The 15,311-nt window shown below is 39.6% G+C and overlaps 1 protein-coding gene across 1 annotated transcript in view; it reads right to left on the bottom strand.

Moving 5' to 3' along the window:
- Positions 1-15,311, bottom strand: part of DIAPH1 (diaphanous related formin 1) — a 123,730-nt gene that overhangs the window by 55,595 nt on the left and 52,824 nt on the right. The window contains 10 exon segments of the mRNA XM_042461824.1: positions 1,588-1,652; positions 2,545-2,660; positions 3,178-3,294; positions 4,508-4,626; positions 6,387-6,497; positions 6,903-7,011; positions 8,036-8,175; positions 10,612-10,675; positions 12,037-12,123; positions 13,750-13,880. Of these exon segments, the coding sequence (XP_042317758.1) occupies positions 1,588-1,652; positions 2,545-2,660; positions 3,178-3,294; positions 4,508-4,626; positions 6,387-6,497; positions 6,903-7,011; positions 8,036-8,175; positions 10,612-10,675; positions 12,037-12,123; positions 13,750-13,880 (1,059 nt within the window).

Here is a 15,311-nt window from a genome sequence, read left to right as displayed (position 1 = left end):
AAAAGTGAGAAAAAATAAACATGATGATAGATTAAAGTGGTGTTTGAAGTAATGATCTACTTTTAATATGTCATCACTGCCAGGATATGGGAAAATCCATCTCCTAATTATAGTGGAAACACACTGTTTTTAACTTTATTGGAAGGAAAGGAAAGGAAAGATGTTCCAATCCATCCTTCACTATTTGGATGTAGTTAGTTTTCTGTGCTGCATTTGTGAGCTTGTGTAAACTAGCAGGAATTTATTTTGTAAAGAAAAGGAGGAAGTAGGTTTTGAAAAATAGACTTCAATAAATCAAAATTACTAGATAGTAGCAATTCTGAGCAAAGCAAAGGTGAGCAAAGCCCATGTTATTTTGAAAATATTTTGAAGGGAAAGTACCTGATGATACCCATATGAAGCTTCCTTGAGCTTGACCACTAATACTTAAGCACTGTGCTGGAATCAGCAACAGATGTGGAGAGTTTCAGGCTGACATTCTTCCTAACCTTTCTGCCCAAGATGTTTTTACTTAGCTATGTGAATAACAGAACCTGAAAAATCTGCTGGCAAAGCTCTGCTACTAAGCTATGGTCCTTCCTCTACATTATGTACAGTTTTCAGAATTGTTGTTGTTGTTAAGCATTACTTTATTCTGTCACTTACCCCTTTACCTGAAGCAATGCAGGGAGGGGATGGAATCCTGGCTTCCAATCAAACAAGACTGAAGTAGCATTTCCAGTTTGATTGAAACACCTGCCAGATAGGATGTAACTGAAGCCAGGAGATAATACATCAATTAAGGCTGGAAAAAATACAGATGCGTGGCCACTCCTTCCTTTCTGTGAAGTTAACATCCCCTCATATATTCTCTTCCACATAGCTGTTATGGAACTCTTTACCAGTGACCATGCTCACAATAACTGAACTGTGAACAAGTTTGGTCATCCCCACTCTCCAAATGCTACCAGAGAAAATTACACTGCTAGAGAGTGTCTGTATGGAGAGAAGCATATGTGCAGCCCATGAATCTCCACTCAATGTGGCCTTCAGGGCCAAAAAGGCTGCCTCTCCATGATTTACACTGATTGGACATAACAAAATAGACAGAAGAGCAAGTAGTTGCATAAGAGTAGCAAAAGATTAAATAAATAATGGTAATAATAGTATTTGTTATTTTTGAAATGTCTCAAAAATTAAACAGTGTTCAATGACTGAGTTAAAACAGAACAAACAATGACCACTGGCTTGCTTTCTAAAAGAGTAAGATAATATGGGAAGGGGAACAGAGAAGGACAAGCAGTGATTAAATGTGGGAGGCTAAAAAGAACAGATACCTAAAATACATGGAGGGGAGAGGTGTGGATATACTCTGACAAAAAGAATGCCAAATAGATAAGAGAGCAAGACATAAAGATGTGAATTAGAGCAAGTACCCCAAAATTTAACCAAGAAGACATTTTAGCAGATCCAAGTCCAACGAAGAGGGACAGAGAAACACGTTAAAAATGTGTCAAAATTTGAAGAGATTTTTAAAAGCAGCAATTATTTAACTCAATTTAGTAAGTAAACAGAAATGAATATAACAAGGGCTAGAAAGGTAATAACCTTCTTTTCCAGTTCTATGGCTTTAGCTTCACTTTTTGCAACCTTAGTTTGATCAATCAGGTTATCTACAGGGGAAAAAACAACAAAAAAAGTTAATAGCAAAAACGGAGAGGGCGACTGTAGATAAAATTTCCTATCCCTGTACCCACTTCAGTGTACTGTTCATCTTCCAGATTTGCCTATTCTTCATATTCCTCACTTCTGCCTTCTCATCCTTACTTCTAGATGCAAGCTAACCCAATTCAGGATGTGTGAATGTGTCTGCCTAGCTTACCTTCATACACCCCTCCCTTAAGATTACACAGTGTGCACAACAGAGTCTGCTAGAAAGAGATCTTTCCTCCCATCTAATGATAAAGGTAAGAGGGCCAGTATTATGTAATGGTTTCAATGCTGGATTAGGATTCTGGAGGACCAGAGTTCAAATCCCTGCTCAGCCATGGAAACCAACTGGGTGATCCTAGACAAATCACATACTCTCAGGCTCAGAAAGAGGCAATAACAAACTGCTTCTGAATACATCATACCCCCCCCCCCCAAAAAAAACCTCCTAACAAGTTTGCCTGAGGATTGTCATAAGTCAGAAACAACTCGAAAGAATGCAACAACAAAGCAGAACTTGCAGGAGAAGTCTTCCTCAAAACTTAAGAGCATACCCTGGTCAATATTTTTGCTGTGGAATTAACATGGTAATGCTCTGGAAAGGCAAAGAGTATTTTACACCATATGTAGGAAACATACAGGAATTTGGGCCGAAGCATCTACACTAAGCAGAGCTGCATTCTGTAGCCTACGTTTCTTGTGAAAATTACACATTTTTACATATTTTATTCTGCCAGTTACAGGAATGGATAATACTGTGGTATACTGGCATTTCATATCCTGGTAGATGAAGGGAATAGAAATTATCAAAATAAAGATATAGCTGTCTGCAGAGCAAACTGTGTTCAGACTCACCTATTAGTCCTTCAATATTAAGATCAAGATGCTTGCACTTGAAGTCTGGATCAGCACCATTTTTGTGCAGGACTATCTGTGAAATGCACTCATCAATCAGCTTAAAATATTGAGGCCTAAGGCCGAAAAAGAAAAAGAAATATACTTAGTTCTAGTATGTAGAAGTACAGTCTTCCTAAACATTGTCAATGTGGAAATGCCCCACCACTGAACTACGCAAAATGGACTACTCCAATTACTATAGATAAATCTGTAGCTCCCACCTACAGCCATCTCCCATCAACTGCCATGATAGTAATACTTCAAGATATTCCTTTTTATTTCTCTAGCTATCGTAGGCAACCTCTTTTTGCTTTGGTCCAGTTAAATGTTCTTTTGCAGAGCCAGCTCAGATACTCTCTGAGCTTTTTTCATTACAAAGATACTTCCTAAACAATACATATAATCCATCCATGTAAATTGGAGCACTCTGAACTCTGCCTCCACCTAAAAAAGTGTAGAGTATCTGTCCAAAGAACTGTTGTAATTGAATGAATTAAAGTAAAACATAAATAAATTTAAGTAAGTAAATCACTATCATCCTCTTCTCAACAGTTCTCTTTTAGGTATTTTCAAAGTATTTCCCCACTTTACCTTGCCTCATAATCATTGCGGATTAGCAGTAGGTGCTGCAGAATAGAGAGGAAATGTGGCTCTGCCTTAGAATCCTTTACAGTATTGAGAAGAATCTGGAAGACTTCACCAAACTCAGTGAATATAAGGATTAAGGAAATAAAAACCATTTGAAAGTAATATTGGTGAATTTACCAGAAGAAAAAAATTGGTCTCTCCATTGGCCATCTGACACACTTTGAAAGAAATCTATACAACCCACTTCGCTTAATGGCAAAGCCTTGATCATACTACCAAAGTCTGTCTCCATTCCACACAACGGAATGACTTTCTACCTGGCACAGCAGTTAGGGGATGTGCTATATCTTATACTCTTGGATCCTTAAGCTTTAGGATATCCACATTTATCTCACTATTTCTCTTTAAAAATACATTGTCCATCTTTGCAATTAGAGCATGATATAGAAGAGATTGCCACTGTGGTTCTAGCCATAAGTGGATATTTACAATACATATCCATTTTCAGTGTTTTATTTTTTCCCCAAATATATTTCCATCTCTCTACCTATTTCAGATGTCTTCTGGTTACCAAACTGGCAAGGATCTCCAGGAAAAAAGTATTCCTTATTGTGCATTTCACCAAGACTCTTCCATTGAGCCTCTGATTTCTTCCTCCATCCTCCCTTTTGGCCTTACTTTCCTCTCTGCTTCGCTACAGACTGACCATTCCTAAAGGTCACCTGCTGCTACATGCAAGTGAACCACCTTGGAGCTTGTTTTCCTTAGTGTATTCTTGCTCCCGCCAAACACTGAAGCTTATGTGAACCTAAACAGAGAATGGATGCTGCCACACCGATGCTAGCAGGTGACATGGAATCAGGTCAGAAGAAAATTACAGTCGGCCCTCAGTACCTGTGGGGATCCAATCTGGATTCCCCCCCCCCCCCGCACAGATACCAAAATCCGCTGAGTTCTGTTGTTCCCCAATGGCAACATGTGCACACAGCCATACAATCATAAAGGATAATGGGACTCAAGCATCTGCGGATTTGGATTGTTGTCTCTAATGACGGCACAGCAGCATGCACATACCACCACTGGGGATAATGTGGACTGTCCCTAATGGCAGCATGGCCATGTGAAATCACTGCCATTGTGGACAATGAGGGGTTGCTATCCACGGATGCTTGGATCTGTGGATGGCAAGTCCACAGATAGTGAGGGTCGACTGTATAAATACTGATGTGCAAGAAATATGCATGGTAGAATGGAAGAACAGGTCCTATGGTCCAAGAAGCTTATTACTGAAAACAGGTATATTCCTTCAGATCATTGAGCAGATGAAGGATATTCCATTTCTATACGGATGTCCTCCAATCGGCCTCTGAGATCTGCAGAATCTTCTTCTCCATATTCTTCAAATAGCTGCAGCTGCACTGTTAGCTCCTCATTGTCCAGAGCACGCAGTTCCTACAAAGGCAAAATGAACATTTGAAGGTGCCCACAAGTGATCAGATGTCTGATCTGCTCATGGCAATAAATGCCCCATACATGCATTCTACATGGGGCTCCCACTGGAAAGTGTTTGGAAACTACAATAGATCCAAGATGCTTCAACCAGAATCTGGTGATCAGAGCTGGTTACAGGGAGAATGTTATACCTTGTTATACCAACCTTGCTAATTCAGCGTACTGGTTATAACCTATACAGTCTTATATGGTTTATGTAGAGTCTATATGAAAGACCATATCTCCCTATACAAGCCAAGGAACAGATTGAATTTCGAGCTCTTCCGGAGAAAACCTTATCTCACAGGAACATTTTTGAGAATATGAAGGGCCCTTTTGATGGCTGCTCTGGAACTTTCTGTGGAATGCTAGGCTAGCCCCCCCACCTTGGCTCTCCTTCCACCACCAGGTAAATATTGCTGATATTTTTTTTATATATTAGACAAGCTTTTGGCCACTACCTGGCTGCTGCAGAAGAGTCTAAGGCAGGGGTAGGCAACCTGCGGCCCGCGGGCCAGATGCGGCCCGGCGAGACCTTGGGACTGGCCCCAGCCCGGTCCTGCCGCCGATTGCCACCAGGGCCTTTGGGAGGGGCAATTGTCTATAGAAGCCTCAGAAACATGCATTTATATTAACATTTTTTAAAAAATCAGCAATTTTTTTCGTGCGTCCTCCATTTTTTTTTAAAAAAAGTGTCTTCCATTTGAAAATTTTGTCCTACATTTGTCCTGGTTTATTTATATATTTAATTTTTTAAATTATTAAATTATTTATTTTTTGGCTTCGGCCCCCCAGTTGTCTGAGGGACAGCAACCCGGTCCCCGGCTCAAAAAGATTGCCTACCCCTGGTCTAAGGGATGTATTTCTTTCCTTTCTGTAATGCTTTTAAAAGTCTTTAAATCTGTGCTTTAATTCAGATCTTCAATTTAGTATGAATATTTAATTTTTGAATTATTTAAAGTGTATAATTGACTGATTTTTTAGCTGTATTTTGTTTTAATTCATGTTTTAAGATGCCTTAACATCCACAATGGGAGAAAAGCAGCTAAAATAAATAAACAACAAACCATCTAAGACTATTTTTAAATGATGATATTTTATTGTAATCTAGATGTTATTGTGGTTTTATGCTTGTAATCCCTCTTTGATCCATTGGGAGAGGTGGGAAATAGAAATATATTATTATTATTATTATTATTATTATTATTATTATTATTATTTAATTAACAACAAATGAGAGAAGCAAACAAGACTACACCCCTGCAATTCCACCCCTATATCCAATATCCACGCATTAGCAAGATGTGTAAAGAGAATAATCTATGTGTACACAGCTGTACACATATAAGCTCTCTGCATGACCTTACAAGACCATGTGAGAATGTCAATGCATTAAGAACTATAAACACATTAGTGTTTCTTTTCAAAAGTCCTGTTTAGTGAATATCACTGGGTCAGGAAAAATTCAGCAATGATGCATTGATATCAGAATGACATGGTTCCATATTCTTACATGTGGAGTATGTGTGAAGATCTATACAAAGAGAACCAACAATAGAGTCCTCAAACTTTTTAGATAATCCATTATAGTGAAATGGAAGAGGTTCTTCAACTATTAAAGAATCCCCACTTGTAAAACTGTAGAGGCACATGTTAAATATTGTTGTCAAATCTGGCCAGTTGGGAAACTGCCGACAGCAAGAAATACAGAAGGTTCTCACCTTGAGGATCTGCTGAAGTCCAGAACGCATCAGCTCACTGCGGATGTGAACTCTGAAGTCAAGTTCATCTGCTGGAATTATCAGGGCATTGATCAACTGTAGACAGGCTACCTAAGAAAACATTGAAGACAGACAGCATATCAGATCATGCCATGCAAGCTAATCCCTTGGAGCAAACAGGAATAATGTTATTACAGTAAAAATAAACTGTAGCTTGCAAGAAAATCTATACCACTCTTCATTCCCAACAAAGCAGCAGAAAAGTTCAAGGAATCACTGCTTTGTATAACATATTTGCCCTCCCTCCTTGCATTGTGTCTCCTGAGGAGCAAACCCTGAGAGTCAGGGGCGCTTCTGAACAGCTCAGGATGAGGTGCCAGGGCTTCAGTGGAAAAGGGGAATTGCTCCAAATCTGGCACCTTATGTGATATTTCGCCACGGCTGAAGCCACATGGAGATATGGCATGCTTGTAGTAAGGACATTCTACAAACATCTGTTTCAGATCCTACATATACCTTTAATGCCACTGAGGTACCACTCTTCAGGCCATCCAAGAGAGGCTTAAATCGTTCTACATCATCCATTTCTGCTCGCTCTGTCAGTGCTCCCAGAACATGTTCATGCCTACCATAAAAGCAAGAGAAACAAATCAATACCATCTTTTCTAACAATACAATCTTAGACCTAACTCAGAAGCCCTATTATATAAAAGAAATTTTATATAATTGTAAATACGTACAGAATTGCTGTCTTCTCCTATCTACTAAGAATCACATAAATATTTTCTACACAGATGGAATCTCTAGATAGAATTCTTGCACTCTCTGGCTATATTTTATAAAGTGTTTTTAGTATCAGGTTTTGGTTTTGCAAAGAGAGTCGTGCACCAAGAAACATTTGAAATGAACAGTGTGTGCAGAAAACCTTGGAGAAGGAACATAAAATGGCTGTGATGTTAAATTATGTAAGAGTTTAATGACATATAAAAATCTAAAGGTAAAGGTTTCCCCTTTGACAAGATTGTCTAACTGTGTCAGAATGTAGGGGGTGGTGTTCATCTCTGTTACTAAGCCGAGGAAGCCCGCTTTGTCAAATATGACACCGTGGTCATGTGGCCAGCATACCTGCATGGAATGCTGTTACAATCCTATCAAAATGGTACCTTTTTATCTACTTGCACTTTTACATGCTTTTGAACTGCTAGGTTGGCAGAAGCTGGGATTAGTGACGGGAGCTCACTCTATCACACAGCACTTGGGTCTTGAAGTACTGATCTGCCAACCTTGTGATCATCAGTCAGCGTCTTAACCACTAAGCCACCAAATCTCTGTACATAATGTACATGACTTGTAAATTCTAAGCAGTTCTGTTCAGAAGAAATATACTGTCCTAGATTAAAGAAAATAAACCCCAGAGAGGCTTGTGGAGTGTTCAGTGGAAAAGGAGAATAAACTAAAATCAGGCTTCTCGGTGAGTTTCCTTCTACATGTGCTTCTGCAGATCTAAGCCACTGCACTGTTTACATGCATGATTCAGATATAACTCTTCAGATTTTAATAAATTATGTAAAACACCTTGAGAGTTAAAATTCCCAGGTACCCTATACAATACTTTTGAGACAAAAGATAAACCATATGTAGTCACTTACAGGTCCACAGGTTGGGGCAAGATGCAGAGGGCTGAGAGTAGTTTGATAGCATCAATCATCATGGCAGGAACTTTGGGGTCAACTGATCTTGCCAAAAGCAGGATCCCCTCTTCGGTTTCAAGCATGGTCTTAATTCCAAACTAAATGAGAGAGAAGAGCACTTAAAGTGTTATACAGACAAGATGGTGAGTATATGCACTACAAAGAGCTTGTTTTCGTATTTTTCTTCCTTTAACTATTTCTCTCTCTTAAACTTCCTCTTGCTTTTTAAGTTTATTATTTTTGTGCTGATGCTTTATGCTCATGAACTTGTGCTTTAATTCTGTTAGTATTCAAGTGATGTCAGTCCTCAAACAGTCTCATACTCTTAATAGTCTGAATAACCTTGGCAACAGGCCCCACGGGCTGAAAGTGCTGCTTATTAATTCCAGGTCAGTCAATGGGAAAATACGCTTGATCCAGAACTTGGATCATGGAGGAGCATATTGCTTGTATTACGCAGACCTGGTGGGAGAAAGTCAGGTGGTGATGGTAATCACTCCCAACTTTGTCCTCAGTTCTCTGTGCATTTCCAAATGAGGATTGGGAGTGGGGAGGTGGAGATGCCATGGTCTATCAGGATTGTATCTCTCTCACCAGGTGCTCCATTACACAATCTGCTGGATTTGAATGGATTTGAAGGTGGGTGGCTGGGAAAAAATAGGGATTCTGTTGGTGTACTGCTCACTCACTTACCACTTCCTGAGCTGGCCGAATTGGTCTCAGCAGTGGTGGTGAAGCCCCCACGCCCAGCTTGTTGTCCTGGGTAATTTCAATATCCATGCTGAGACCACTGGTTCAGGACTTCATATCCTCCATGATGACCATGGGTCTGTCCCAAGTAAATCCCATGGGTCTGATGCCACCCATGTGGCAGAACACACTCTGGACCTAGTTTTCTGTGCTGGGTGGGGTGACAGTGATCTGGGTGTGGAGGAACATTTGATAGTTGTGTTGTCACGGACAGATCACTACCTAGTGTGGTTTAGACTCAGGGGGACTCAGAGCCTCGGGTGGTGGGGAGGCAGAAATTAAGATGGTCTACCTCAGAAGAGTTATGAATCTGCACAGATTCTTGACAGCTCTTGGGAGAGTTCTTTGTTGCCTTGGCAAGTGATCCTGTTGAAGCCTTGCTTGATCTCTGGAATAAGGAAGTGGCTGGGGCAGTGGACACAACTGCTTCTAAACATCCTCTCCCACAGAGTGGAGCCAAGCGGTTAATTACAAAATTGGTGGTAATGAAGTGAGTGGGGCAAAGAGTACAATGATAACAGTGGAAATTTCGGATCATGGGCTAGGGCTTATTGAAAAACCTATGCTCTGGCACGTGGCAGCAATTGAACTATATTTCTCTGTCACACCTTCTGGTGGAGCTGTCTCAAGTGGTCAGGGGGCTCAGATGCTCTGCCAGGAAAAAAAAAATGCAGACTACCGAACAGTCCACTATGAAGAATTTGCAAGACACTTTGCACACAAAATTGCTTGGATCTGCTCTGATGTGGATGTTGCAGTACATACAAGTCAAGTAGATACAATTTTGACACATGCTTGTCCTGCCCTATTGGATACATTTCAATCTGTTCAGCCTGAGGATGTGGACAGGATCCTTGGAGATGAGAGCCACTGCACATGCACTGTCCTTTCCCTTCCTGGCTCCTAAAAGAGGAAGACTGGCTGAGTGGATAAGGGAAGTGGTGAATGTATCACTGTAGTGTTCCATCCTCAGGAGATGTGCTGGGGATTCCTGTTCAACACACTGACAATTCCTTGTAGGATCCTTCAGAGTTTGGTACCTCTGTTTCTCTGTTTAATGTATCTCCCTCATATCTTTGACCTTCATGTACACAATCTTGAAGTTTATCTTCAATTTATCTCTTCCAGTTTAACTATCACATAGGTTTTCATGTATTTATCATATATGAACTTTGAACAAAATGAATCTTTGTAGTTATGAAAGATTGGCATTCTGGGTTACTCCTGTTTCTGGTGTTCCTGCTCTTTTTATCTTAAATTTTGCTTTTTGTTTCATTAACACAGTTTCTCATTCTTATCAAGTCTTATTTTTTTCTCTCCTTGACTTTTCTTTCAATCTCCATCTTGTATATCCTGTTTCTTATTTTCAAAGACCTTTACTCACTTATTTCCTTGAAACTCTTTGCTTTTCTGATACTATTTCCCTTCAAAGCCAGTATATCTACTTGTGTCGTTTTCCTTCATCCATTCTTCCTGCTTATTGCCGAATACTAAGGAATTTCTGCACCATATATTTATCTGGCATACAAATTCTCTTAACTAAAAAAAAAGAAAAGGGGATCCCAATTTTTTTTTTCCATAGCTGCCTCAACTAAGCTTACTTCATTCACTTCCCATTTCATTCCCTTTAGCTTCCAATAGCTGAGACAGGCTTTTTGTTCTGCTTTGATATAGCTATTTCAAATGTACATTTTTCACTTGGCTTTTTAAAGTTTGCTACTGGTTATAAAAATAATTGCAATGGCAGTTCACAGGTATCTATATGCAGAACAAAAGAAACTCACCTTATTGTTCATGAAAGCTTTTAAGCATCTAATAATCTCATGTTTGATTCGGGTGTCATATGGCCTGAGTGGAAGAGAAAAAGCAATCTGAATGACTGATAGTCCTGTACAATGAAGCATTACCTATCAAGGCTGGGTCTCAAACCTTATAATATTCAACAAGTCAAGCAACAAGAGTTAAAAGATGTAAAATGCTGTTTCTCGTTTCTGACACAAGAATTGGCTAGGCTTGGGATCATATCTGTACTATAGACCTTCACCCAAAATAAAAACAGATGTATCCAGGTGTCTAGCTCTACTTTTGTGAAACCAATTTTGGAGCAGGGTGGGGAGCAAAAACAAGACACAGGAAGGCCCCTTGCTTTGCCTTAAAGGAAAATATACAGATTAATAATTAAAGATGAAATGGTGCCCCCAGAGGGTTCCAGGAACATACATTTTTGGCTGATTTTCTTTTGCTGCCAAAGGGGCAATTGTGATGATTTGGAGTCATGTAAAAATATTATGTTTATTAGAGACATTAAGGTAGAGTATTGCTACATATGTAACGTAGTAAATGCAACAAATCATCTGTCTGAGAGGGGGTGTTGGGAATGACTGACAACTGTCTTTTAAAAGGCTTGTATTTTGGACAGTGGGAAGGTTAAAGAGAGGAGAGTGAGGGATATAGGGTTAGTGTTAGTGTTGGAGTTAGAAATACAAGGCAGAGATATGAGTTTGAGTTAATGTCAGTCAGGTTTTAGATGTTTTAAATAAGCAATTTTTATAATTGTACATTAAATTTTTGTTTAATAAATAATTGCTGTTACATACTTGCATCTCTGAGAATGCTACATAACAAATAATAGAATGTTTACATTCAGACACATGGGGAGGTGTACAATGGGTGTGATTCTATTAATAGTCTCTCACAGGAACTATGAAAGGATCTAGAAGGTTCTAACATTTTAAGGCATAGTGTTGGGAGATGAGGAAGTCTTCAGCTTTGGTGGCAGTTGTGGGACAGGAGGAAGCCCTCACAGGCATCAGAGGGGGTGGGGGAACAAAGGCCACATGATTCCCATCCTGCTCTATCAGAAATTAGGTGGGGAGAAGGAGGCAAGAGGGAAAAGAATATTCAGATGTGATTACTATCCTCCGACCAAGTTCCATTCTCTCCAACTCTGTCTATGTTTATATATTATTGGTGTACCCAAATCCATCCATGTTCTTCCAACTCTATATGAAAGCTAAACATGCCGTTAAAATCTGTTTGCAACCCTCACACAAATATCCATTGCCAAATCATCTCATAAAGTCTGTGTCAGAAATGAAGTGCTTATTAACCCTATCAAAAGTAGTTTATAGTTTGTATATGCATACAGAACAAAGTCAAGGTACACACATTTCTTAATTTATTAAACCTCAGCACATGTAGCCCCTTACCCAGAAGCTTCATCCTTCTCATCATGAAGTCCTTTCAATATGTCCAGTAAGCAATTCAGGCCTTCTGCTCCAAAATTTTGCACCCAGCTGAAAGGATTACACAAGTAAAATGTATTAGATGATTTTTTTTTAAAAAAAAGGTAGAAACAGTAACACTTCCTAAGCACTCTGTTTTCTCCTTCCACTTTTGGTTCTATTTACCCCACCCCACATACACCTTAGGTCTGCAGCATTCAAATAATCAACCTGGGTCCAGTCAGACCTTTTGGGAAAGTGAACTAACCCGAAGAACTAAATTAAGTGTTAAAGACCCTTCCCTGCAACTGGGCCTGTGTAATACAAACACATATCAGAACTCACAGAAAGATGTAATTCTGTATGGCCCAAAAGGGATTATTGGCGAAGTTACTCAGCTCTAGAATTTTCAAAATGCAGTCTCTTAGCAAGCACAAAAACCATTTGTGTGGGGCACAGAGACTATGAAGGAGGAGGTTTGGTTCAGGGAGTGGAATTGTACTGGTCAACATTATAAGCAAAACAGCTATATTATAAGCAGGGTGAATATGGAAAAGTGAGAATCAAAGATCATGTCATAGCTCCACAAATATTGAGAACCACAATTGCCCAAGAGGACTTCTCTCCACCGCTGGAGCAGTGTTTTCGGAGGGGCGGGGCCGGTGAGAGCGGCCCCATAAAGCTGGCTCCCGGCCTCCCCACCAGAGACGCCGCCGCTCGCCCTCCTACATCAGGGCAGCGGCCCAAGAGGACTTCTCTCCGCCGCTGGAGCAGCGTTTTCGGAGGGGCGGGGCCGGTGAGAGCGGCCCCATAAAGCCGGCTACCGGCCTCCCCACCAGAGACGCCGCCGCTCGCCCTCCTACATCACGGCAGTGGCCCAAGAGGACTTCTCTCCGCCGCTGGAGCAGCGTTTTCGGAGGGGTGGGGTTTGGTTAGTTATGTTGGGCTTATACTGTTTGGATATGTTATTGCTGTTGTGTAATATTGGTTGTTCTGAGACATGTATAGATTTTTATCTTGTATTGAATTGTATTGCTGTCCTGTAGTGAAATGCATTGTTATTTGTTATTATGCTGTGCCTGAAATATGTAATGCTATGCCATTGTTGTATTTTTATCTTTGTATTGTAGTGTTTGCTTTTTATGCTGCTTGTAAATTGTATTGTATAGTATTTTACTTGTTGTAAACCGCCGTGATCATGGGAACGGCGGTATATAAATAAAATTTCATTTCATTTCATATTACATTTACAGTGATATGCTGATTATATAGTGCTGCTTACTTTTATTATTGGTTTTAAATGCTGCTATTATGACTTTCCTAACAAGTAAAACTATAATATTTCAAGGTCAGATATTACAAGACTAAGATTATGGTTTTTTGGTGGGAAGCACACAACATATAAATGGAGGCTGGATGGATAAGAAACAGAAAAGGTAAAAAACATTCATTCCATTTCAATGCCAGCCTAATTTATACTGATTGGTTGTTAATACCTATTAAGACTTTAAAGGCTGCTTAAAATTTGTCTGTCAGATGAGTGGTATTTTTAAAGCTATGGATTGCAGTCATTTGTAAATATTCTCACATGGTACCAACATCATAGAAATATATACATGTTTACATCTCTGCATTTGTACTACGGTATGTTTTCTAATGGCCTGTGATCACAAGCAATATATTTATTGCAATGTTTACCTGACAGGATTATTGTTGAGTGACACACGCAGAGACTCCAAACAATTCAGTAGTTGTGCATCTCTGAGACCAGATTTCAGTTCCTGGATGTTCATCATAGGAGATTTTGAGCTCTCCTTTTGATTCATTCCCTGCAAAACAGACAATAGTGATAAAGTAACATGGCAAATAGAGTCAGGACATGGAAGGTGGTGGATTAAGAACTGTATCTCTCTCTCTCTCTCTCTCTCTCTCTCTCTCTTATCAATGTTTCAGAACAAAGACTTCATACAGTGCTTGCCACTCAGTAGTATGTAGATACCAGGTTACATAACTGGCCAAATAACTTGTCAACTGAAGAACAGAGTTAAAGCTCTCTCATGTTGACTCACATTTCACAAAGCCAGAAAATTGCAAGCAAAGACTGATGCCTTAAAAGACATATCCGCAACATGTTGTGCTATGCTATAAGATGGGAAAGATGGCTTGCCTGGGAGTAGCAGATACTCTTCATGTGGTCCTGGATTACATGTAAAAATGAACATGTGTACAATCTCTATACATATAAAGTACAGATCAATATACTTGTATAGGTATTCATACATACAGGAAGGGTCGTGTATTTATATAGTCATTTCCATATGACATCCCCGTTATGATTTAACCCACTGACGGGCATTTTCATCACAAGGAAGAATACTTAACCCTTGACAGAATATTGTAATGCTTGCACTGCTCCTTTATTCAAGCTCCCTCATTAAGGAGGAATATAAATAATGGATTACTATTTTAATTTTTAAAGCAATTGTTCATAAAAGTACTGATGCTTCTCTAGACAGAAAAAAATCAAAATGTTCAAAACTTTCTCAGAGGAAAAAAATGCTGATAACAACTTATGTAATCATGAATTGAAAAGAAGGCGGGAAACAGTGGAAACGATTTAGATAATTATGCAATTTTGATACAAAACAAAACTAGGAGGAATGGAATTAATGAATCTGTCATCCAGAACTAATGATAGCATTAAGGTCTCCCCTTCCAAACTTGTCTGCTTCTAACCAGCCCTGGGCTTGAAAGCACCAGTCTGGGCTCAAAGAAGCTGGTGAACGAATGCTGCATGAGGGGAATGGCTTGCAGCTCTTACTTTCACTGGCTAATCTAGATGGTGCTTTTTATTCCTTTATTCTCTCTGTATTCTCTTTCCTGCCTCAAATGTCCCACTATCAATCCAAATTCGTTAATTAAGCAATGTAACTTCTCAGAACTTCCCACAGCATCCCCTTAATGCCTCTAGGCATTCAATGGAGAAGAGAGCTCCAAATCCCCCCTTCCAAGGATGAGCAACCTCTGAGGGTCAGGCCCCATTTTGTTCCAGGAATCTCTAGTCTCTTCCATGCATTCTTTATTCCTGACTCTAGTCAATAAGAGAGTCTCAAATGGGACATTTCAGGGGAGACTAAACAACTCTACTATTCTTTTAAGAGCAAAGACAGTACGGTCTAAACTCTATAACACAAGCAAAACTATATAAACTGTATAACAGAAAGAGCAAACAAAAACCATAGGGCAAAGATTTCTTTCTC

This window comes from Sceloporus undulatus, chromosome 4, assembly GCF_019175285.1.
Source record: "Sceloporus undulatus isolate JIND9_A2432 ecotype Alabama chromosome 4, SceUnd_v1.1, whole genome shotgun sequence".
Classification (NCBI taxonomy): Eukaryota; Metazoa; Chordata; class Lepidosauria; order Squamata; family Phrynosomatidae; genus Sceloporus; species Sceloporus undulatus.
The sequence above is the reverse complement of the archived record's forward strand: the minus strand, read 5'-3'. Positions and strand labels throughout refer to the sequence as shown.